The sequence below is a fragment of the Oryctolagus cuniculus genome, chromosome 5 (assembly GCF_964237555.1).
Source record: "Oryctolagus cuniculus chromosome 5, mOryCun1.1, whole genome shotgun sequence".
NCBI classification, from domain to species: Eukaryota; Metazoa; Chordata; class Mammalia; order Lagomorpha; family Leporidae; genus Oryctolagus; species Oryctolagus cuniculus.
In genome coordinates, this window is record NC_091436.1 from 32,152,918 (window position 1) to 32,178,121 (window position 25,204).

The following is a 25,204-nucleotide window of genomic DNA, read 5'->3' on the forward strand; positions in this document are numbered from 1 at the left end:
GCCTCAGACAGCTTTCTAGTCCTATCATCTGTGTGTTCTGACATGCATTTCCTGCTTAAGCCCAATGATTAAATTCATGATCTTTTCTATATACTTGTTTAATCCTCTCCTCTACACTTCCCCAGCATACCATCTTCCTTAGCTCCCGGTAACTTGTATTGTCCCATAAACAGCCTGTGCTTTTCCTACATCTCTGGCCTGGATTCCCCCTCCTGTCTTTGCCTCTGGAAGTTGTCTGCCCTCTGCAGCTCAGCCCGAGTTCCACCTTACCCGACATTCCTCTCTGACCTCCTCCGGGCATTCCAACACCTTCCTCTGAGACTGCATCACCCTTACTGTCTCTCGTCACCTGGACTTTTTATGCATGTGTATTTGGACATGCATGTCCATCTAGACCTAAAATATTTCTTTTAAAATGTGTATATGTCCTTTTTAAATCATCAAGATTGTGAAGTACTCGATAGCATTTAGTGTTGTATATACATCTTTATGGCTCTCAAAACTACCTAGCACAATTTCTTCCTCCATGAACTTTTGTTTTCTCATCCTTCTGTCCTTACATGATAAAAATCCTGATAAACTTTAAGCCAAAGTCCTGGGGGGTGCCCCTGTCCCCCCTTGGCGATTTGCTTGCTGACCCTGGCCTGAAGGACAGTGAGGGGGCAGCGGGACCCCACATCTCTGCTCCCTGACCTCACCTGATCTGGCTCCTCTTCGTAGCCAGGTGGGCTCAGTCCTGGGGCTTCACAAATGCCTTACCTTTCCTGTTTCCATGACAACATAATGCCATCTTTTCCAGAAAACGCTGTCCCATTTTCTTTTTTTTTTAATCACAGCTCCCAGTCTCAGTGAAGCATTTATCCCATAGGCTTTTCTCAGTTGTCTCCTCCTATGTCTTTCATCAATTGAATATCAAGGAAAAGTAAGTATGATAGCAAAGCTATCCTAGAGGGCTTTCTGTGCTCTGGGCACTGCATAGCTATGTTATCTGCACAATCTCACACCTGACCTCCTAGAAGATATGGACACTGCCCACACGATGTACTGAGCCCGTTCCACTTTTTATTGAAACGTCCTGCAGTGAAAGTCGGGACTGTTTGTTTTCAGATGTTCTTATTTGCATAGACTGGCCAGTGGCCAACACCTTTTATTTCCAACTATCCAACGTGGAGAGCATTGCTTGCTTCCCTCCCAGGGTGTGAGTGAGGTTGTACTTAGGGAAAACAAACTTGTTCTAACCTTTTCCCAAAAGGTGGTGACTGATCAGGTAATTCAGCACCCCTCTGTTCTGGGTTGTTCAGTTTGAGTTTTGCAGATTTGTGCTATTTTCCTACAGCTGTAGACCATCAGATTGTAAACTTTTCAGGTGCAGGAACTTGACACTCTGAGCTTTGCCACTGCTTAAATAATTGTTAACACCAGTTTCCCACATAGAAGAGTTCAATGAGAGCCACTGGGATAGTGGGCTTCTATATTAACTTACGTTGTAATTTTCTCCCCTTTGTTTTTCAGGAAATTATTTGCCAGAAGAATACTGTGAGTATTTTACTTCGTCTTTCTGAAATTTTTTCTTTTCTATTGAGTCATGTCTGGGGTATTTTAATCTCTGCAAATTACTGATTTGTGTGTTATTCCTCTTTAGGATTTCTGACATATCAATATAAATATGATTGTCTTATATAAATACTCCATTGTAGTGAAGCTTTATTTATACTAATGGTAAACAATATTACTTGTTGGCTTTTTTTCCTGTAATTATGTTTTGGAAAAAAAATTTCCATATTATGCCCAATATTGTGGAATTACAGGTGACACTGAAGTAGCATATATGAGTATACTTCAGACATTCATGGAAAATGGAGTAACCTTTTTTGGTGTGCAAAAAAATTTAGAATCCTAGATTGGAGTTGTGGAGCCCTGGGTTGAGTTGCCTCCTGGGACTCCCACATTGGAGTCCTGTTTGAGTCCTGGATACTCTGCTTCCCATCCACTTCCTGCCAGTGCACCTGGGAAGACAGCAGAGTATGGCTCAAGTATTTAGATCCCTGCCACCCACATGGGAGACACAGATGGAGTTCCAGGCTCCTGGCTTTGGACTGGTCCACACCATTTGGCTACTGAACCAGGGGATGGAAACTTGCTGGCTTGCTGGCTCACTTGTTCTCTCTGTCTCTCCCCTTTCCTCTTTCCCTCCCCCTCTTTCTCTCCTTCCCTCTTTTTTTTTTTTTTTTTTTTTTTTTTTTTTTTTTTTTTTTTTTTACAGAGTGGACAGTGAGAGAGAGAGACAGAGAGAAAGGTCTTCCTTTGCCATTGGTTCACCCTCCAATGGCAGCCGCAGTCGGCATGCTGCGGCCAGCGCACCGCGCTGATCCGATGGCAGGAGCCAGGTACTTCTCCTGGTCTCCCATGGGGTGCAGGGCCCAAGCACTTGGGCCATCCTCCACTGTACTCCCTGGCTCTCCTTCCCTCTTATTTTGCCTTTCAAATAAGTAAATCTGTTCTAAAGTAGTATGAAATCCATGCATAGTTTTTTCATAATGTACATTCCATGAACTTATAAACATTCCTCTTTTTTAAAAAAAATATATTTCAAAGGTAGAGTTACAGTGAGGCAGAGGCAGAGAGGGAGAGAGAGAGAGGTGTTCCATCCACTGGTTCACTCCCTAAATGTCCACAACAGCCACAGCTGAGCTGATCTGAAGCTAGGAGCCAAGAGCTTCTTCTCGGTCTCCCATGTAGGTGCAGAGGCCCCAGGACTTGGGCCACCTTCTACTGCTTTCCTAGGCCATACCAGAGAGCTGGACTGGAAGTGGAGCAGCCGGGACTTGAACCAGCACCCACATGGGATGCTGGCTCTGCAGGCCGCCTCTCCTCCAATGCCACAGTACTGGTCCTTTATATATGATTTCAGCCGTTTAACTTCATTTCCACAATTTTTTTTTTTTTGACAGGCAGAGTGGACAGTGAGAGAGAGACAGAGAGAAAGGTCTTCCTTTGCCGTTGGTTCACCCCCCAATGGCCACCGCGGCCGGCACGCTGCGGCCGGAGCACCACGCTGATCTGATGGCAGGAGCCAGGTACTTATCCTGGTCTCCCATGGGGTGCAGGGCCCAAGCACTTGGGCCATCCTCCACTCCACTCCCTGTCCACAGCAGAGAGCTGGCCTGGAAGAGGGGCAACCGGGACAGAATCCGGCGCCCCGACCGGGACTAGAACCCGGTGTGCCGACGCTGTAAGGCGGAGGATTAGCCTAGTGAGCCACGGCGCTGGCCCATTTCCACAATTTCTGAAGTATACACACACACAAACACAGAGGAATATATTTATTAGCATTTGTAAATTTATATATACCATACCTGTATAGATAGATCCATCTATCTTGCATTTAGAAATTTAAATTCATAAGTATTTAGACCATTTTTGTTACCATATTATAGAATTCCTACCTTCCACACAGAATTAAATGTGATAAAAATGCATTTTAAGTTGGACAAAATGCTGCATGGAGAAAAGTTACAATAGGCAGTGGAAACAGTCATGTTAAGCCAGTGGTTGTGTATTTCACTTTGGAAAGTAAGCCACTGCCACAGCTGGGAGTAAAAATAGTATAGTGCACCACATAAAGGCTGTGCAGGATTCCACTTAAGATTAATTGACAATTGGTAGTTTTCCCTTAGACTAGAAATTTCTTAACTCAAGTTGAGATTTCTCTGGGTGAGATACTCATTGCCGCATAAATAATGTTGTCGTTGTAAACCTTTATCCCTTTAATCCTAACAGGAAATGAACTTTGATTCACTGTAAAAATTTTTATCAAGCAAACATTGATTGAGCATGTACTGTGTGCCAGGATTTGGGCTTGGTATGAGAGGGGCCTTTCTTGGAAACTTGAGAGTGGAGGCAGCAGATGAAGTGTGCCAGGGTCTGGAGTGGCAGGGGGGGAGGGCAGTAAGTAAAGAAGTAAGCAAAGAAACCAATTAAAATCTTACCATAAGGTGATGTGCTGAAGAGTGGGCGGCAGGTGGCCTTGGCATCAGGGTCCTTCAGAGGAAGTAGCCTTCTCTGCAAAGTGCATGATGGGAAGGAGCCCGCCAGGCCTGGCTCCTTTGGATGCATGGAGAAGCACCTATTACACATCACAAACACGTTGCCGACTGACTTGAGAAAGCTGCTGGGTGTCAGATGCTGGATGTCCTTTTAAGAAGTTGAGTATTTTCAGCCTATTTGAATATCTTAATGTCTAGATACTGGGAGCTTTTATTTCTAGAAGCTTAGTTCATCTTTCCTTAAACACTTAATGTTCATCTTTAGGTAGCTTTTAAAGATTGAAAAACAGAAATGGCATTTTTTTCTTTAACAGTGAAGACAATTAGATGGAGGAGGAGTAGATGTTGAGCTGTGGGATTTTACAGTCATTGGGGGTGGGGGAGAAGCATCGGCCAGAGGGATCAGTATTACTTTGTGATCACATCTTAATGTTTTGAAATGTAAGGAAATGGAGTCCATCTCTTACATGAAGCAAGAGGGTTTTTTTTTTTTTTTTTTTTTTGACAGGCAGAGTGGACAGTGAGAGAGAGAGACAGAGAGAAAGGTCTTCCTTTGCCGTTGGTTCACCCTCCAATGGCCGCCGCTGCAGCCAGCACACCGCGCTGATCCGATGGCAGGAGCCAGGATCCAGGTGCTTTTCCTGGTCTCCCATGGGGTGCAGGGCCCAAGCACCTGGGCCATCCTCCACTGCACTCCCTGGCCATAGCAGAGAGCTGGCCTGGAAGAGGGGCAACCGGGACAGAATCCGGCGCCCCGACCGGGACTAGAACCCGGTGTGCCGGCGCCGCAAGGTGGAGGATTAGCCTATTGAGCCACGGCGCCGGCTCAAGAGGTTTAAGACTTTAATCAGCTTAGAATAAGTACCATATTAATAAAAGGCAGTTCTTGGACTTCAGGTGCCTTTCTTGATCACTCTCTGGCTGTTTGTATGTACCTTGAATCATCACCTATTTCATCCTGTGGTCTCTTGGCAAGTTGAAAATAAAAATTACAGTAATAACATTTCTAAGTTCTAGTGAGTCAACTTGGGAAATAAGTGTTCCCATATTATTAGTTTTCAACAATTTGAAAAAGTGCTTTTCTCAATAGTTGGTACCTTTTTAAGAAGCACAACATCACCATACCAACTCTGCACTCTCCCCTGCTGCAGAGTCCGTGGGCTCTCTTCATTTAGGGCCCCTGGCACCCAGGAGCCTCCTTCAGCTTATCGCACTCCCTTTTTTGTCTGAGATTGACAAGGGGAAACAGCAAAAAAAAAAAAAAAAAAGTGTGTGGGGCAGCGAGGGTACTGAAGCTTTGCATCATGGGATTTGTTCTGGGGACTGCTTTTCCCTGCTGCCTGCGTAGTCATTTTTCTCACTCCCCCCTCCACTGCCTAGGTCACACCTAGACTCTGATAGTCATTCTCCCCCATTGCCCACTAGTTCAATGATCTTTGACATTTTGTGTCTTATACATAAATGCACTTGGAATGATAGCTTCTGTGGATCCAGACCTTTTTTCAGTAGCAAAAGAATAATATACTAAAGTTCTGATTGTGCTCTTCTGGTGTACTGGCTTTTCAGCTATTCTTATTTTGTGACTCAGAGAAGTCAGAATAATGACTTTTGTACTTTTGAATTATGGTGCTTATGTACAACAGGAGTATCTGATTCCTTTGTCCTTTTGTAGCTCACGTTCAGTTTAAGCTCTACATTTGGAAAACAACCTGTGTGGTATCCTAGCCTTTCTTTTCTGCAGAGGCAGTAGCTTGAGTCAAAGGATTAAATTGGGAGGACATGCTTTGGTTTCTTGGTAACATTTTAGAAGCAAAATGTTTTCACTTTCCCTCTTCCTGGTTAGTCTTCCAAGTATTGTCCCATGAAGTACAACTTTTTTTTTAAGATTTTGTTTATTTATCTTAGAGGTAGAGTTACAGACAGAGATGGAGAGGGGCAGAGAGAAAGGTCTTCCATCTGCTGCTTCACTCCCCAAATGGCCGTGACTGCCAGAACTGGGCTTGGTCCAAAGCCAGGAACCAGGAACTTCTGCTAGGTCTCCTGTATGGATGCAGGGTCCCAAGCACTTGGGCCATCCTCAGCTGCTTTCCCAAGGTCATAGCAGGGAGCTGGATCAGAAGAGGAGTAGCCAAGACACGAACCGGTGACCATATGAGATGCTGGCACCACAGGCAGAGGCTGAACCTACTGCGCCAGAGCACCTGCCCTGAAGCAGAACTTTTAAAGGAACATTGTAGTGTACTTGACTTAAAAACTGAAACCTCAAGCTCTTGGAGCTATCCTCTTAGACTTAGACTAGGAGCTCTCCTCTTGGACTTCAGCTGGAAGTCAGATGTGGTATCTGTTTCATGACCTGACACACAAGTTCCTCAAAGTGTGATGTGTCCATAAATAATGGCAGGCATTGGGCACTTCCTGAGTCTGTTTGCTGTGAGCAGTCAGTTGGCTCATGCAGACGACAGAAGGTTGGAGAATGGGTGTGCCACCTTGTAAAGTGCACAGGAGAGGATGCATAACCCACTGGTAAAAGTGACATACCCTCTAAGCAAAGAGTGCCTGGGCTAGGGTCCCCAAGCAATCATGGACCAGTTGCATATCCTCTCCACGCCTCACCTGTAAGTGGAGACAAGCGCACCTTCTTCAGAGGGTCATGGTGAATGTGTGACCGTCTGTACCATGGTACATGGGAGTGGTAAGTGAATGTTTGCTCTTACTCATTTAGTGCCAAGGGGAAGAGAACTATTCTCAGGTTGATCGTATGCCGAAATGACTGCGAACCCATGCCCTGGATTCCTTGTGATCCCATAACAGTGAGAGTAGGGTCTTCCACATATCTTGTTCTTGTTTGTAACCCTTGGTTTTTACCTTTGCATATGGTTTATCTCTTATGGGTCTCTCCCATTTCCTCTGAGTCAACTCTTCTTTTGGATGTTATGATATTAAATCTCAAACTCTTGATCCTTTAAATCTCAACCTCTCTCAGCGCCATTTCATCTCATCCTACACCAAATCAAATGTCAGTCTTCTCAAGTTTTCCTCATAGTTTAATGGGAAGCCAGATTCTGTTTGTGATTCATGACCTGATGTATAGTAAGTGCCTCAAAGTGCACTATGTTCATAAATGATGTAGTCTGACTGTACTGGCTTTCTGTGAAAGATGCCAGTCTTTTGAGATAGCCCCAGCTGAGACTGTGGAATCACCTTTGACCCCTCCTTTCACTTTGTCCAGACCTGGAAGTGGGCCAGTGAGGCTTCCTTTGGGGTGGGAGCACATGTGCCTGTTTTGCTCTTGCCACTGCTGCCAATCTGGTCATGCTTTGTAGCTTCCTGTTGAATTTCCTCAAATTCTTCTTTTTTTTGTCCTGGGGTGCGTCCCATGATCCACTCAGACTCAATTCTAATTTCTTTTTTTTATTTAATAAATATAAATTTACAAAGTACAACTTTGGAATTGTTGCGGCTTTTTCTCCCATAACCTCCTTCCCACTTGCAACCATCCCATCTACCACTCCCTCTCCAATCCCATTCTTCATCAGGATTCATTTTCTTTTTTTTTTTCTTTTTTAGGATTCATTTTCAATTATCTTTATATACAGAAGATCTTGGTCTTTCTATGATTCTCCACTGCCCAGCATACACGAGGGTACTTCAGAAAGTTTGGGGAGCAGAGTGGAAAGCAGTTTGGTGTGAAAGATTTTGAAATCCATGTGTTGTTTTTTTCTTGAAATACATTTTCCATGCATTGTTGAAGACCCCTTGTGCAGTTCTGAATCCTGCTCTTTGCGTGCACTTCCCTTCCTTGAGCCCCAGGCTTTGCTCAGATTTGCTTACTCTGGCATGTCTAGGCCAACTCCCTTTTTCTTCTTGCCAGCTTTGCTTTTGTTGGTGTTGCCACACCCTCACTTGGCATCATCTGGGAGCCAAAGAAGGTCAGTGAGCCTGGGGTGGAATGAGTGAGAGGAGAGAGGCCTGAGCTAAGGTTAGAGGGTAGCAGGATGTGGCTATTCAGGCCCTTGTGGACCACACTGCAGTGTTTCATCGTCAGCCTGAATAGCACATGGTGGGGCTCTCAGCAGCTGCACGAGTGCTCAGGACCTATGGAGTGTTACAGCTCGCTGCCAGCGGGGTACAGAATGGATTGAAAGGCAAGGAAGGAAGCAGGGCCACCAATTACAGTGACTTCGTACCCAGTGAGCTGGTGCAGGGACGAAAGAGCTGACACGGAAGATGGAGGCAAGTGAGCAAACAGGAGATTTGTTTTGAAGACACAATAGATAGGATTTTGGTGGGATATGGGGCAGGAAGGAAATGGATGCAGCAAGGATAGTTTCTGGGTCTCTGGGTAATAACCGGGGACTCATGGAACCTCAGACTGAACCAGCAGCCTGGAGAGGAGCAGCTTCATTCCTGTCTCCCTCACAACACAGCCTGTCACGTAGGAAGCCCTTTAAATGTTAACTCTTAGTATCCTGTGTTTATGCTGTGCTTCTCGGAGTACATTTTAAATTCCCTGAAGGCCAAAGGCTGTGCTTTAAACTATTTTTCCTACAGCATCTATCATAGTGCCTTAGCCAGGAAAGGTGGTGAATCAATATTTAATTGAGTGACAAAAACTGTTCCACACTTTGTTTCTGCCTCCTTTCCAAGTCCTAATTATTTGAAGTAAGCAATTAAAGAAATTGGGGAAAATTTCTATTTTCATATATCATACATACAATGCGAGGTTTTTCTATATTTGCACTCAGAAGTGTTATTTAATACGAGTCACTGGAGTCGGGCCTGGGATTCGTCCGTGTGGTATCCTCAGGCTGGCTCCCTACCTCCTGGTGCCTGCTGTCTCCACAGATGTGCACTGGGAACTACACCTTTGTCCCTTACATGGTGACACCACACAACAAGGTCTACTGCTGTGACAGCAGCCTCATGAAGGGCTTGACTGAGCTCATGCAACCCAACTTGGAGCTGCTTCTCGGACCCATCTGCTTACCTCTTGTGGATCGTTTCATTCGACTTTTGAAGGTGGCACAGGCAAGTTCCAGGTAATGTGCAATAACACCATTTGGTGATGATAAGGAATGGTTCTACTTCTTTTACTTATCCATAGAAGATGATCCTCAGGAATCAATATACAGCTAAGAACCAGGATAAATGTTGCACACTGTCTTCCGGGGTAGGGAATATCTCGCTGGCAGTCTGTATAAGGCCAGTGAGATCATTTAGTCTGGCCCTGCAAAGGCAATCATGGGTGGGATTTGAAATTCAGTAAATCTATGGTAGGCTAATTTTTAAGTTGATAATTTAGTTTGTCCCATGCTTGATGTCATAAATATCCAAATGGCACTTGGCAGAGAAAAGGTTCCCCACCCCTGCAAGCAGATAATATACTCATAGATGTCATATAGTTCACATGTTGCCTTGTGTTTATTTTACTCACAGGACAACTTGGTATCAGAAGGAATAAAGACTACTAACTGCTTTATAGGAGTGTCAGAGCTAAAATACATACCGAAACCTTATCAGAATAAGGTCCAAGGACTTTTCAGCATAAGGACAAGAATTCTGCAAAAATTGCTGAGGCAGATGTTGATTAAGAGCAAATGTTTATGTTCATAAATGATGCTGAGTCAGAAAGTACAGGTTATATGATTTAGAACAATTCCTGCTCAGAAAAGTCAATCAAAAATGTGGTTTTGTGGTTTAAGTGGTACGATGCATGGAGATTCATTTACATAGTATTCCTTATAACTCTTTTTGAAACAAGACAGAATATGAAAGGAAATACAGGGACTTCAAAATTTCTAAATAATGACAGATTATGAGATATTCATTCTGTTCACACTAAGTAATTGAAAGCTATGAGTACACAAATGTCATTCATTTTCTTATAAAATTACTATTTTTATTGAAATCTTTGGAATGTGTTTTGGTTTCTCCACAGCCAATATTTCCGTGAATCTATACTCAGCGATATCAGGAAAGCTCGAAATTTATACACTGGTAAAGAATTGGCAGCTGAATTGGCAAGAATTCGGCAACGAGTAGATAATATTGAAGTCTTGACAGCAGATATTGTGATCAACCTGTTACTTTCCTACAGAGATATCCAGGTAAGAAGATACTTAACAGTAAAATCTGTCCTGTAGGATGTTGGAAGGGAGTGCAAATGTCAAATTTCTGTTACCATATGTAGTTTTTTTTTTAATTGGTTCTCATGAGTTTTCCATCCCATGATTTTATGATGAAAGAAGACTCCTGTGAGTTAACTGTCAGTGATTGAGGAAAACTTTCATGGTAAAGGCCTGATTTTTCCCTTTAAAAAAAAAAAAGAAAAGAAAAATGCTAATAGGGCTATCCTATGTACAGTCTGTTCCACTCAGACACACTTGTCAGTCAATAAATGAAAGCTGGTTTAGGGAAACAGCAGAAATTTTTAGAGCCTTCTGGATATAGCCTTTATTCTTTGAAATTGTGTTGCTTGAAATTGACAGTTGTTGCTTGAAATTGAATTGTATTGCTTGAAATAGAAAGACTCTCACTAGCCAAATACAGGAAGTATGCAATTCGTTAATTGTTAAAATAGCTTTAAAACTGTATAGTAAAACACAGTCACTGCATCATTTGTATTAGTATGTCCTAGCATTTTAAAACTATGGGTTAAGTAGGATAAAATCCTTTCTGGGTTAGAAAGTTGGCATTTGCTGTTTATAATACAATTTTCGTGACTTCTGATTTCTTAGTCCCACTCCCAGCCTCCCAGGTCTGGGTAATGCTTCGTGTGGACCTGAGAACCCACAGACATTGAGAGCCATGGCACTTAAGATGCCAAGGGCTGGAGTAGCTTATTCCTGTGGATGATTTTTAGAAAACTTACAACAGAATTCAGTCAGTTGTTCTACATCCTTGAAATTTTTTATTTTTCCAAAAAGTAGTTAACAACACACAATACCTGGAATTTGGCTCTATAAAATATAACTAGATCACCCATAAGGAAAGTACTTCAAATCATTCATAAACGGACTTAAAAGATAAGTTTAGTTTTGGCATGAAAATTTTTAAAATCCATACATGAGTCTTCAAAAAGTTTGTGGAAATGTGCATTATGAAAAAACCATGCATGGATTTCAAAAAATTCTTGGCACTCAAACTGATCTTTTAATGTCATTTTCCATGAACTGAAGTACCTCTTGTATTTAGGAAGAAGGTGATCATGCTAAGTGATTTTTTTGTTTGTTCATTTGTTTTGGTTTGTTGTCAGACATGCTGACTGTTTATCTAATGTTTTTACCTAGAATGTACGATCCAAACCTCTTGAAAGCAACAGCAGTTTCTTCTAGGTTCTTCAGAGTATTCTGTGAATTCTTACTTCTCTTTTTAATCCCTTCTTGGATTCAGATATCTGGTTGTCCAAAGTTGTTCCATTTTGAGAACTTTTCTCCTAATGGTTTAATTCTGTGCTCTTGTTTGGAAGGATTATGATTCTATTGTGCAGCTGGTGGAAACTTTAGAAAAACTGCCAACCTTTGATTTGGCCTCTCATCACCATGTGAAGTTTCATTATGCATTTGCACTGAACAGGTAAGCAGAGAGAGATCTGGCCATAGTGCGTTAATGTGTCATTGCTTCACCTGAAGATTTTTACAGGGTGTGTGCTAATTCTAGCATTGTGACCACTTCCTATGAGAATGTAATAATAATATGTGTCTCAGCCATATGAAATGGAGGAAGCATGCTTTCAGATTCTTTTCTGAATGTTTTGAGTTTTAAAAAGTCCCTCACTAGTTGTATATTTAAATTTGTAAAGTTCTTTCTCTTCTGTGCCCAAGTTTGTATTTGCTGTTTATAGTTTTGAAGTTATATGCACATGATGCTACGTTGAAGCAAATACTGAGTCTTTCAGTATCTGTGAGAGATCGGATCCAGGCCCATGACTGCTGTGCATGCCACAATCCACAGATGTTCAGGTCCCTTGTATGAAATGGTGTAATGTGTGCGTGTAACCTGCACGTATTCTCCCATCTACATGAAATCACTTCTAAATTACTTAGAATACCTACTACAATGGAAGTACTGTGCAGATAGCTGTTGTACTGTACTGCTTAGGGAATGAAAATAAGAAAAAAGTCTGTACGTGTTCAGTATAGTCAAATCTATTTTCTTCCAAATATTTGCCATCTGTGGTTTGTTAAATCTAAGGTGTGGAACACACAATACACAGTGGCCAGCTGTATACTCATTACCAAATGGTCATTCACACAAAAGTTACCTAAAGTAGAGTAAGAGTAATTATGTGGAGAATTAGGAGACGATATTTTTACCAAGACTGCTCTGAAGACTCCTAATTATAATCCAATCTCTGTTATGTTGCTTCTGTAATCTATACTGAATCAACAATGTTTTCTGCCTTAGGAGAAATCTCCCTGGAGATAGAGCCAAAGCTCTTGATATTATGATTCCCATGGTGCAAAGTGAAGGGCAGGTTGCTTCAGACATGTATTGCCTAGTTGGTCGAATCTATAAGGATATGTTCTTGGACTCTAATTTCACAGATACTGAAAGTAGAGACCGTGGAGCTTCTTGGTAAGTACATAAGATATAACCTTATAATCCATTGTGTAAAAGCTTGCTTGCTAATGAGAGTGTTAATATATTATTATCCATTACCTGTTAGATTGTATATGATGAACTAAATCTTAAATTTTATAATTTCAGTGAATAATATGTTGAGATTCATTTAATGTGACAGGAATTTGGGATAAATTAAAGGTAATTTATGAAATAATTTTTAAAAGATGTTTAAAATATATAGTATGAATCACAGCATATAATTTTGTGGAAAATTCATAAAACTTTATGGAAAGATATTAAAGAAGAAATGGGTGAATGGAAAATTGTATGAAGTTTGTATATGAGCAGGCTTGAAATTTTTTATTTTGTTGCTTTTTTTTTTTTTTGACAGGCAGAGTTAGACAGAGAGAGAGAGAAAGGTCTTCCTTTAGAATCAAAAAGGGAGAGAATGATCCAACATGGGAAGTGAGATACACAGCAGACCCATAGAATGGCAAATGTCCTAACAGCACTCTGGCCTCAGAATCAGCCCTTAAGGCATGCGGATCCGGCTGAAATGCCCATGAGAGTATTTCAGGCATGGAAAGCCAAGACACTCTGGGGGAAAAAAAAAAAACCTAAATGAAAGATCTCCATGAGTGAGATCCCAGTGGAAAGAACGGGTCATCAAAGAAGGAGGTACCTTTCTCTGAAGGGAGGAGAGAACTTCCACTTTGACCATGGCCTTGTCTAAATATGATCAGAGTCGGTGAACTCAGGCGGCTTCCATAGCCTTGGCAGCTCATGACAAGAGCCTAGGGTGATTACTGATGCCATAAACAAGAGTGTCAATTTGTTAAGTCAACAACAGGAGTCACTGTGCACTTACTCCTCATGTAGGATCTCTGTCCTTAGTGTGCTGTACATTGTGATTTAATGCTATAACTAGTACTCAAACAGTATTTTTCACTTTATGTTTCTGTGTGGGAGCAAACTGTTGAAATCTTTACTTAATGTATGCCAAACTGATCTTCTGTATATAAAAAGAATTGAAAATGAATCTTGATGTGAATGGTAGGGGAGAGGGAGTGGATAAGGGGAGGGTTGCGGGTGGGAGGGACGTTATGGCGGGGGGGGGAAGCCATTGTAATCCATATTCTGTACTTTGGAAATTTATATTCATTAAATAAAAGTAAAAAAAAAAAAGACAGGCAGAGTTAGACAGTGAGAGAGAGAGAGAGAGAGAAAGGTCTTCCTTTTTCCGTTGGTTTACTCCTCAATGGCCGCTATGGCCGGCGCACTGCGGCTGGTGCACTGCACCAATCCGAAGTTGAAATTTTAAAGATGATAATTTTTTTTAGCTGATTTTTTTCCCATGTGATTTAAAAAACTTATCCCATACATTTTATTTGAAAGACTAGAGGGCCAAGATACCAGTCAAACAATTGTTTAGGAGTTCAAGGTGAGAGGACTTGCTGTTAGACAAAAGACTTTATTGTATGGCTATAATAATTAAGATATTGCAGTTTGGCTTGAGGCATAGACAGAACATTGAAATATTGAGGCCTGTGGTAAGAGAGATATGAGGGTACTTCAGAAAGTTCCTGGAACAGTGGAATTAAATGATAAGTTTATTTTGACGTAAACAATTTTAAAATCTGTTCTTAATTTTTTTTCATAATACACATTTGCCAGGGAGTTTTTGAAGATTTCCTTGTACATATGGACTAGATTTATGTACTTATGGACTAGAGTAGGCTTCCTGAGGTGGAGGAGAAAGAATGGACTGTTAAGCAGTGGTAAATCCGTTGGGAAATAGGAAACTTGTTTTATCTGCCTGGAAAAATAAAGTAAAGTAAAGTAAAATAAAGTATAAAATAAAATTTAAGCCATGCACAAAAAATGAAATTAAATATGAGAAATACTTCACCAAAATGTATTTTTAAAATAAAATAGACAGACTATATTTATGATGCTGGGACATTAAAGGATTTTTTAAAATAAGGCTTAAAAAGACTACAAATGAGGGCAGGCATTTGGTGTAGCAATTAAGCCACAGCTTGGGACACCAGAAAGGGTTGAGTCCTGGTTCCAGGTGGAACTTCAGCGACCGATTATAGTCTGACTGGCTTGAGGAGCTCGTCTCAGGTTGTCACAGTGTCTGGAGGTTGAGTGGGATGGCTCCTAAATGAAGAAACCACAGTGGGAGGGGCTGAGAAATGTGCATCGACTCCTCTTCAATTCTTGGCCAACCCCTGAGGAGTGCAGAAGCAGAGTAAAACTTGCAGGAACTCCATGGGAAAATAGAACCAGAAGGCTCAGACAGCTGTCCACTGCAGGGACATCAGTTTGGAGCTTGAAGCTCATCAAGTTAGTAGAACTTAATCAGTTTGAACTTCCCACTGAAACTCTAAAAAGTCCAAAACTTAAGAATAAAAACTACATACAATACTAAGGAGATACACTAAAACTAAGAGCAAAACCACAACAGAATCACCCTAATAAAAACCTAAAAACAAACCCAATACTCTTTTTTTCCCCAGAAACTGTTTGTTTAAGGAATACAAACGTCACACATTTCATAAATACAACTTTAAGAATATAGTGATTCTTTCTACCATTCCTGCCCTCCTATTCTCATTCTTGTAAGATCTATTTTTGATTAACTCTATACTAAATAAAGAGTTCAACAAATTGTATGAAAAAAAAAAAAACCAACTTCCTTAAGTCGAGACAAGGGCTGTTCAAAGTCATTGCATCTCAAAGTGTTAATTTCATTTCTATAGAGTACATTTTAGATGCTCTATTAGTTAACACAAATCAGGGAGAACATTGGTATTTGTCCTTTTGGGACTGGCTTATTTCACTAAGTATGGTGTTGCTCAGTTTCATCCATTTTGTTGCAAATGACCAGATTTTATTTTTTTTTAACCACTGTGTAGTATTCAATGATGTACATATCCCATAATTTCTTCATCCAGTCTTCAGTTGATTAACATTTGGGTTGATTCTATATCTTAGCTATTGTGCACTGAGCTGCAATAAACATGCAATAACTCTTTCATATGCTGATTTCATTTTCTTTGGGTAAATTCCCAGGAGTTGGATGGCTGGGTCGTACGTTAGGTCTATACTCAGATTTCTGAGGTATCTCTACAGTGTTTTCCACAGTGGCTGTACCAATTTACATCCCCACCAATGGTGGATGAGGGTATCTTTTCCCCTACATCCTCACCAGCATTTGTTTGTTGATTTCTTTTTTTTTTCTGTCAAAGTCTTTTATTTTCTTTCCAAATTTGGCCTTCTAACAAGACAAAAACATTCCATCAACTTTTTCTTTTAGATACCATAGGATGTTTCTTTTTTTTTTTAACTTTTATTTAATGAATATAAATTTCCAAAGTACAGAATATGGATTACAATGGCTTCCCCCCCATAACGTCCCTCCCACCTGCAACTCTCCCCTTATCCACTCCCTCTCCCCTACCATTCACATCAAGATTCATTTTCGATTCTTTTTATATACAGAAGATCAGTTTAGCATACATTAAGTAAAGATTTCAACAGTTTGCTCCCACACAGAAACATAAAGTGAAAAATACTGTTTGAGTACTAGTTATAGCATTAAATCACAATGTACAGCACACTAAGGACAGAGATCCTACATGAGGAGTAAGTGCACAGTGACTCCTGTTGTTGACTTAACAAATTGACACTCTTGTTTATGGCATCAGTAATCACCCTAGGCTCTTGTCATGAGCTGCCAAGGCTATGGAAGCCGCCTGAGTTCACCGACTCTGATCATATTTAGACAAGGCCATGGTCAAAGTGGAAGTTCTCTCCTCCCTTCAGAGAAAGGTACCTCCTTCTTTGATGACCCGTTCTTTCCACTGGGATCTCACTCGAGGAGATCTTTCATTTAGATTTCTTTATGAAATTATTCTAACGAGGTGAGAAGAAACCTGATTGTGGTTTTGATTTGCATTTCCCTGATGGCTAGTGATTCTGAGCATTTTTTTTCATGTATCTGTTGGCCATTTGGATTTCCTCTTGGAAAAATGTCTGTTTAAGTCCTTTGCCCATTTCTTAACTGGGTTGTTTGTATTGTTGTTGTTGAGTTTTTTGTTTATTTATTTATTTATTTATTTTTTTAATTTTTGACAGGCAGAGTGGACAGTGAGAGAGAGAGAGACAGAGAGAGAAAGGTCTTCCTTTGCCGTTGGTTCACCCTCCAATGGCCGCCGCTGCAGCCGGCGCACCGCGCTGATCCGTTGGCAGGAGCCAGGATCCAGGTGCTTTTCCTGGTCTCCCATGGGGTGCAGGGCCCAAGCACCTGGGCCATCCTCCACTGCACTCCCTGGCCATAGCAGAGAGCTGGCCTGGAAGAGGGGCAACCGGGACAGAATCCGGCGCCCCGATCGGGACTAGAACCCGGTGTACCGGCGCCGCAAGGTGGAGGATTAGCCTATTGAGCCACGGCGCCGGCCCTGTTGTTGAGTTTTTTGATCACTTTATATATTCTGGTTATTAAACCTTTATCAGTTGAATAGTCGGTAAATAATTTCTCCTATTCTGTCCATTGTCTCTTAACCTTGCTGAGTGTTTCTTTTGTGCAGAAGCTTCTCAATTTGATGTAATCCCATTTGTCTATTTTGTCTTTGATTGCCTGTGCCTCTGGGGTCTTTTCCAAGAACTCTTTGCCTATGCTTGATGTCTTGCAGGGTTTCCCCAGTGTTCTCTAATAACTTGATGGTATCGAGTCTTAGATTTAGGTCTTTTATCCATTTTGTGTGGATTTTTGTGTAAGATGCATGGTAGGGGTCTTGCTTCATACTTCTGCATGTGGAGATCCAGTTTTCCTAGCACCATCTGTTGAAGAGATTGAGACTGATTTTAGCTCCTTTGTCAAAGGTAGGTTGGATATAGATGTATTGGTTGACTTCTGGCATTTCTATTCTGTTCCATTGTTCTGTCCATCTGTTTTTGAACCAGTACCAGTCTGTTTTAATTATAACTGCCCTGTAATATGTCTTGAAATCTGGTATTGTGATATCTCCAGCTTTATTTTTGTTGTATAATATTGCTTTAGCTATTCAGGGTCTCTTGTGTTTCCATATTAATTTCAACATCATTTTTTCTGTATCTGAGAAAAATGTTCTTGGTATTTTGATTGGGATCACATTGAATCTGTAAATTGCTTTTGGTAGTATGGACATTTTGATAATATTGGTTCTTCTAATACATAAACATGAAAGATTTCCTTTTTTGTCTTCTATTTCTTTCTTTACTGTTTTGTAATTTTCATTGTAGAGATCTTTAACATCCTAGCTTAAATTTATTCCAAGGTATTTGATTTTTTTTGTAGCTATTATGAATTGGATTGATCTTAGAAGTTCTTTCTCAGGTAAGACATTGTCTCTGTAAACAAGGGCTATTGATTTTTCTGTGTTCATTTTATATCCTGCCACTTTACCAAACTCTTCTATGAGTTCCAATAGTCAGTGGAGTTTTTTGGATCCCCTATTTGCAGATAGGGGTAGTTTGACTTCATCCTTCCCAATTTGTATCCCTTTTATTTCTTTTTGTTGCCTGATGGTTCTGGCTAAAACTTCCAGGACTATTTGAATAACAGTGGTGAGATTGGACATCCTTATCTGATTCTGGATCTCAGTGAGAATGCTTCCAACTTTTCCCTCTAAAATAGGACACTAGCCATGGGTTTGTCATAGATTGCCTTGATTGTGTTGATGAATGTCCCTTCTATATCCAATTTGCTTTAGAGTTTTCATCATGAAAGGGTGTTGTATTTTATCAAATACTTTCTCTGCATCCATTGAGATAATCATATAGTTTTTGTTGAGCAGTTTGTTAATGTGTTGTATCACATTGATTAATTTGCAAGTGTTGAACTATCGCTGTATGCCAGAAATAAATCCCACTTGGTCTTGGTGAATGATCTTTTCTGATGTGTTGTTGGATTCGATTGTCTAGTATTTTGTTGAGGATTTTTTTGTCTGTATTCATCAGGAAATTGGTCTGTGGCTCTCTTTCTCTGTTGTATCATTTTCAGGTGTAGAAATTAAGGTGATGCTGGCTTCATGTCTGGTAGAATTTAGCAGTGAAGCCATCATTCAGTCCTGGGCTTTTCTTTCCTGGGGGGATCTTTACTGCTGATTCAGTTTCCATCTTGGTTATTGGTCTGTTTAGGTTTTCTTATGTCTTCATGGCTCAATTTAGGTAGGTTGTATGGATCCAGGAATCTATCCATTTCTTCTGGGTTTCCTGATTTGTTGGCATATAGCTCTTTGTAGTAATTTCTGATGAGTCTTTTTATTTCTGTAGTGTCTGTTGTTATATTTCCTTTTTCATCTCTATTTTTATCAATATGGGTCCTCCCCCTCCTTTTTTTGGTTAGTTGGGCCAATGGTGTGTCAACTTTATTTATTTATTTATTTATTTATTTTCAGAAAACCAGCTTTTCATTTCGTTGATCTTTTGTATCTTTTTTTGTTACAATTTTGTTTATTTCTTCTCTAATTTTAATTACTTCTTTCCTCCTCCTAGTTTTGGGTTTGGTTTGCTGTTGTTTTTCTCGATCCTTGAGATGCATTGATAGCTAATTTATTTGGTGCCTTCCTAATTATTTGATATAGGCACCAATTGCTATAAACTTTCTTCTTAACACTGCTTTTGCTGTATTCCATAAATTTGGATTTTTAAAATTTTTTTAAAATGTTTTTGACAGACAGAGTGGACAGTGGGAGAGAGAGAGACAGAGAGGAAGGTCTTTCTTTTTCTGTTGGTTCACCCCCCCAATGGCCGCTGCGGCCAACGCACCACGCTGATCCGAAGCCAGGAGCCAGGTGCTTCTCCTGGTCTCCCATGTGGGTGCAGAGCCCAAGGACTTGGGCCATCCTCCACTGCACTCCCGGGCCATAGCAGAGAGCTGGCCTGGAAGAGGAGCAACTGGGACAGAATCCGGCACCCCGACCAGGACTAGAACCTGGTGTGCTGATGCCGCAGGCGGAGGATTAGCCTATTGAGCCGTGGTGCCGGCCTGGATATGTTGTTTTGTCATTGTCATTCATTTCCAGAAATATTTTGATTTCTTCAGTGACTGACTGTTCATTAAGGAGCATGGTGTTCATGGCCGGTGCCACGGCTCACTAGGCTAATCCTCCACCTTACAGCGCCGGGTTCTAGTCCCAGTAGGGGCACCAGATTCTGTCCCAGTTGCTCCTCTTCCAGGCCAGCTCTCTGCTGTGGCCAGGGAGTAGAGTGGAGGATGGCCCAAGTGCTTGGGCCCTGCACCCCATGGGAGACCAGGATAAGTACCTGGCTCCTGCCATCGGATCAGCGCGGTGCGCCGGCCGCAGTGCGCCAGCTGCAGCGGTCATTGGAGGGTGAACCAACGGCAAAGGAAGACCTTTCTCTCTGTTTCTCTCTCTCACTGTCCACTCTGCCTGTCAAAAAATAAAAAAATAAAAATAAAAAAAGGAGCATGGTGTTCAATCTTGATGTGTATGTATATGTTCTAGAAATTGAGTTGTTGATTTCCAGCTTCATTCCATTGTGGTCAGAGAAGATGCATGGTATAATTTTGATTTTTTTTAATTTGCCAAGACTTTGCTTTGTGGCCTAGCCTGTGGTCTATGCTAGAGAAAGTTCCATGCCCTAATGAGAAGAATGTGTATTCTGCATCTATAGGATGAAAACTTTTGTAGATATCCAGTAGGTCCATCTGTCCTACATTGCCGATTAACTCTGTTGCTTCCTTGCTGATTTTCTTTCTGGTTGATCTGTCCATTGCTGAAAGTGGAATATTGAAGTCCCCCATTACTATTGTATTGGAGTCTATGTCTCCCTTTAGATCCCTTAACATTTCTTCTAAATAGCCAGGTGCCCTGTAAATAGGTGCATATGCGTTTACAGTAGTCACATCTTTCTGTTGAATTGATCCCTTAATCATTACATAGCATCATCTCTTTTAACAGTTTTTGTGTTAAAGTCTTTTGTCTGATACAAGGATGGCTACACCATCTCTTTTTTGCAAACCCAATACTCTTTTTTTATTTATTTTTATTTTTTATTTTTTTGACAGGCAGAGTGGACAGTGAGAGAGAGAGAGACAGAGAGAAAGGTCTTCCTTTGCCGTTGGTTCACACTCCAATGGCCGCCTCCGCCGGCACTCTGTGGCCGGTGCACCGCGCTGATCCGAAGGCAGGAGCCAGGTACTTATCCTGGTCTCCCATGGGGTGCAGGGCCCAAGCACTTGGGCCATCCTCCACTGCCTTCCCGGGCCACAGCAGAGAGCTGGACTGGAAGAGGGGCAACCGGGACAGAATCCGGCGCCCCGACCGGGACTAGAACCCAGTGTGCCGGCGCCGCTAAGTGGAGGATTAGCCTAGTGAGCCGCGGCACCGGCCTGCAAACCCAATACTCTTAAGAAAAGGATAACAGAATCTAATCTCTCTATAGCATATCATCTAGAATGTCTAATGCAATCCAAAAAACTACTAGAGACCTAAAGGTATGAAGAAATAAGAAAGTATTACCTGTAACTGATGGAAAAAAATCAGTTACAGAAATAGACATGTAGAAAACACAGAATTTATGGCAGATGTCCTAAATAGCACTCTGGCCTCAGAATCAGCCCTTAAGGCATTTGGATCTGGCTGAAGAGCCCATGAGAGTATTTTAGGCATGGAAAGCCAAGACACCCTGGACAAAAATAAAAGGAAGACCTAAATGGAAGATCTCTGCGAGTGAGATCCCAGTGGAAAGAACGGGGCCATCAAAGAAGGAGATACCTTTCTCTGAAGGGAGGAGAGAACTTCCACTTTGACTATGACCCTGTCAGAGTAAGATCGAAGTCGGCGAACTCAAAAGGCTTCCATAGCCTTGGCAACTCATGACTAGAGCCTAGGGAGATTACTGACGCCATAAACAAGAGTGTCAAATTGTTAAGTCAACAACAGGAGTCACTGTGTACTTACTTCTCATGTGGGATCTGTCCTTAGTGTGTTGTCCAATGTGAAGTAATGCTATAACTAGTATTTAAACAGTATTTTACACTTTGTGTTTCTGTGTGGGTGCAAACTGATGAAATCTTTACTTTATACTGAATCAATCTTGTGTATATAAAGATAATTGAAAATGAATCTTGATGTGAATGGAATGGGAGAGGGAGCAGAAGATGGAAGGGGTGTGAGTGGGAGGGAAATTATGGGGGGGAAGCCAATGTAATCCATAAACTGTACTTTGAAAATTTATATTTACTAAATAAAAATAAATAAATAAAACACAGAATTTGTAATTGTCAGATAAGGACATGAAATTAACTGTTAAATATTTTAAAGAATATACTTGAAAAAAAATGAACATAAGGGGTGAAAATATTAAGAGCTGTGGCTGGCTGATTGCATAGTAGGCTAAGCTTCTACCTCCGGCACTGGCATCCCATATGGGTGCCAGTTCATGTCCCAGCTGTTCCTCTTCCAATCCACGTCTCTGCATACGGCCTGAGAAAGCAATGGAAGATGTCCCAAGTGCTTGGGCCCCTGCGTTTGTGTGGGAGACCCAGAAGAAGCTCCTGGCACCTGGCACTTGGCTCCTGGATCCTGGCTTCAGATTGACCCAGCTCCAGCCGTTGTGGCCACTGCGGGAGTGAACCAGTGGATGGAAGATCTTTTTCTCTGTCTCTCCCTCTCTCTCTCTAATTCTGCCTCATAAGTAAATAAAATCTTTATATAAGGAGCTGTAGGAGATATATGGGAATTGAAAGACTTCTTAGGGAAATCTAGAACTGAAAAATGCAAACTTAAAGAAATATGTCACAGATCAACTTAATCACAGATAGGACACACAAAAAAATCAGTAGATTTGAAAATCAGTTATTAGAAATCATTTCTGGTGAAGCAGAGTAAAAAAAAATGATTGAGAAAGAAATGAATAATCCCAGTGACTTGAGGAATAGTATTGCACAGTGTAGCATACATTTAATTGGAGTCCTAGAAGGAGAGGAAAGATAGGCTGTAACAGAAAAAGTATTTAAAGAAGTAGTGGCCAAATATTATCTAGATAGGATCAAACACACAAAAAGCACACACAAAGAAACCAACCTACAAATATAGACAGCTCATCAAAAATCAAGCAGGATAAATAAGAATGAAATCATCTCTTGGCACTTCATGGTAAAATTGCTAAAAAATAGAAAATAGAAAGTGTCATAAATGCAAGCTAAGGGAAAAAATTCCTTCCATCAGGAGAGTGAGTTGCTCACTTCTCATTAGAAGAAAACCAGAAGTTAATGGAATAACTAATATGCAGAAAGAAAAAAAATCAGCCAAGCATTCTACTCCTATATCCAGTAATAATGTCTTTCAAAAATCAGGAAAAAATAAAAATAATTCTAGATAAGTAGATGCTGAGGTAACAATGCCCAGCAGACTTCACTATGAAAAATATTTAAAGGAGAAGCTTCACGCTAAAGAAAAGTGATGCCAAATGGGAACTTGTGTCTCTAGGATGGAAGGTAAAACACTGTAATTGATAAATACATAAATAAACATAAAACATCAACAGAGTGAAAATGTAAATTGCAGACCAGGAGAAATGCATATAAACAGTGTAGGACTTGTATTCAGAATATATAATAGTCTCCTAAAAATCTTTCTGAAAAAAAAAAGATAAAAAATGGGCATAAGATATGAATAGGTCATTTCCCAAAGAGGAATTACAGATGTCTTAATAATTGTAAAACCTATAAAAAGATGCTTTTTAGCTAAAACAATGATATAACATATTATTCAGATTAATGAAAATTTACAAATCTGATGTCACTTGTTGTTGGCCAGCAAATTAAAGATATGAGAATCCTTATCCCCTGCTGGTCATAATATAAATCTTTATGGCCAGGGAAAGATTTTAGCATTATCAAGAAGGCTGACTGCTTGTCTACCTTTATCTAGGAGTTTCAACTTTAAAAGAATTTGCTTGAAGTTGACCAAAATAATCAAGTGCCAAAAGGACACATAGACTAAGTATCTGGTATAAAATGTTTACAGTCATACAGATAATGTGAGGATAATTCAGCATTTGTGGAAAGGTGGAATTGAGATAGATTTATTTTGATGGAAAGTGATTTTGATATTCATGTATCATTTTTTCATACTATACATTCTTCATAAAATTTTTGAAGATCTCTCATGTTCATGTGTTTCAGAATTTTTTTGCACCTAAATAAACTGATTTGTTAATCCCATTTTCCCTAAAATTTTTAAGTCCCTCCTGGATGGGATCATAAACTCCAGATTCAGTGTTAGGATTTCCAGTGGGGAGGGAGGACTGAAACAAGGTCTTAGAGTGATCCACATGCAGTTGTAAGTATATTTAAACCTATTGTATATCTTACCTATGGGGTGAGTGTGTCATAGTGTTGCTCATACAATTCTTTTGTATTTTAAAAAAAAATTTTTTTTTTTTTGAAAGGCAGAATTACAGGGAGAAGGAGAAAGAGAGGGAGAGAGAAATCAATCTTGCATCTGCTGGTTCATTTCCCAAATGGCCACAAAGGCCAAGGCTGAACCAGGAGGAAGCCAGGAGCCTGGAACTCTGCCCAGGCCTACACCATGTGGGTGGCAGCATCCCAGGCATCTTCCATTGCTTTGCCAGGTGCATGATTAGGGAGCTGGATCAGAAGTAGAGCGGTGAGGACTCAAACCTGCACTCACGTTGGGTGTTGGTGTCACAGGCAGCAGCTTAACCTGCTGCACCACAACACTGGCCCCTTAGTACTCTTAGGACATTCCTAAAATATTTTCTGATTAACAAATAAAAATAAAGTTAACTTAGTTCAAGAGTTCCTCAATGATACTTATACATTTTTTTTCTTCTAAAACAAATTCTAACTTTAAAACTCCTTGATTATTTTGACAGTTTAGAAAGGAACTAAAGATGAGATTGTGAATAGTTACAACTAGAAAGGCAAGTTTGGGGATAGTGATTTCCTAGATCCTTCATAGGAAGTTTTGATTTGGACCTTTACATTTATAACTCTAAATTTTTAGTATAATGTAAAGAATTCTACAATTGTCTTTAGCCAAGTTTTTTTTCCCCCTTGTTAAAAAAGAGGAACGTAGCTATGTAGCCTTTCAGTTACCATGAGATTTACATATTATGGAAATTCTTGAATATAAGAGTGTTAAGATCTGGTATTTGGGAAGCAATATGCCCGGTCTAAATGTTTGGTTAGAGTAGTGATATGAAATGCATGAGTAGTCCTCAGAGGCCTGTTTGCTTAGTCAGTGAATTCAAATGGAAAACGGCTCATATGAAGTTAGTGCAACATCACACACAGGAAGAGAAGAGGAGGGTTTTCTCACTGAAAAACAATTTAGACTATTGTGAGCTTTCAAGAGTACATAAAGTTCAGTTAGGGAGCAGAGTTCTTTTCTGGTTTTATTTTTGGCTTTCTGTACCTTCCTATCCTGTCACTTTTCTAATGGTTTCCGTTTAGCCTAGAGACTTCATCCACCTCTCAGGGAGTTTTGTGTTCAGAGGCTTGTGAGGATTTTTGTGATTTCGATTTAAGCCATCATTGAGTTTATAGAGAG

The 25,204-nt window shown here is 40.6% G+C and overlaps 1 protein-coding gene across 3 annotated transcripts in view; it reads left to right on the forward strand.

Moving 5' to 3' along the window:
* Window positions 1-25,204, forward strand: part of MAP3K5 (mitogen-activated protein kinase kinase kinase 5) — a 259,401-nt gene that overhangs the window by 94,596 nt on the left and 139,601 nt on the right. For all 3 annotated transcript variants that reach the window (XM_070073521.1, XM_051854304.2, XM_070073520.1), the window contains exons 3-7: window positions 1,513-1,536; window positions 8,892-9,085; window positions 9,985-10,153; window positions 11,515-11,621; window positions 12,453-12,623. In XM_070073521.1, the coding sequence (XP_069929622.1) occupies window positions 1,513-1,536; window positions 8,892-9,085; window positions 9,985-10,153; window positions 11,515-11,621; window positions 12,453-12,623 (665 nt within the window). The remainder of the gene's footprint in view (window positions 1-1,512; window positions 1,537-8,891; window positions 9,086-9,984; window positions 10,154-11,514; window positions 11,622-12,452; window positions 12,624-25,204) is intronic.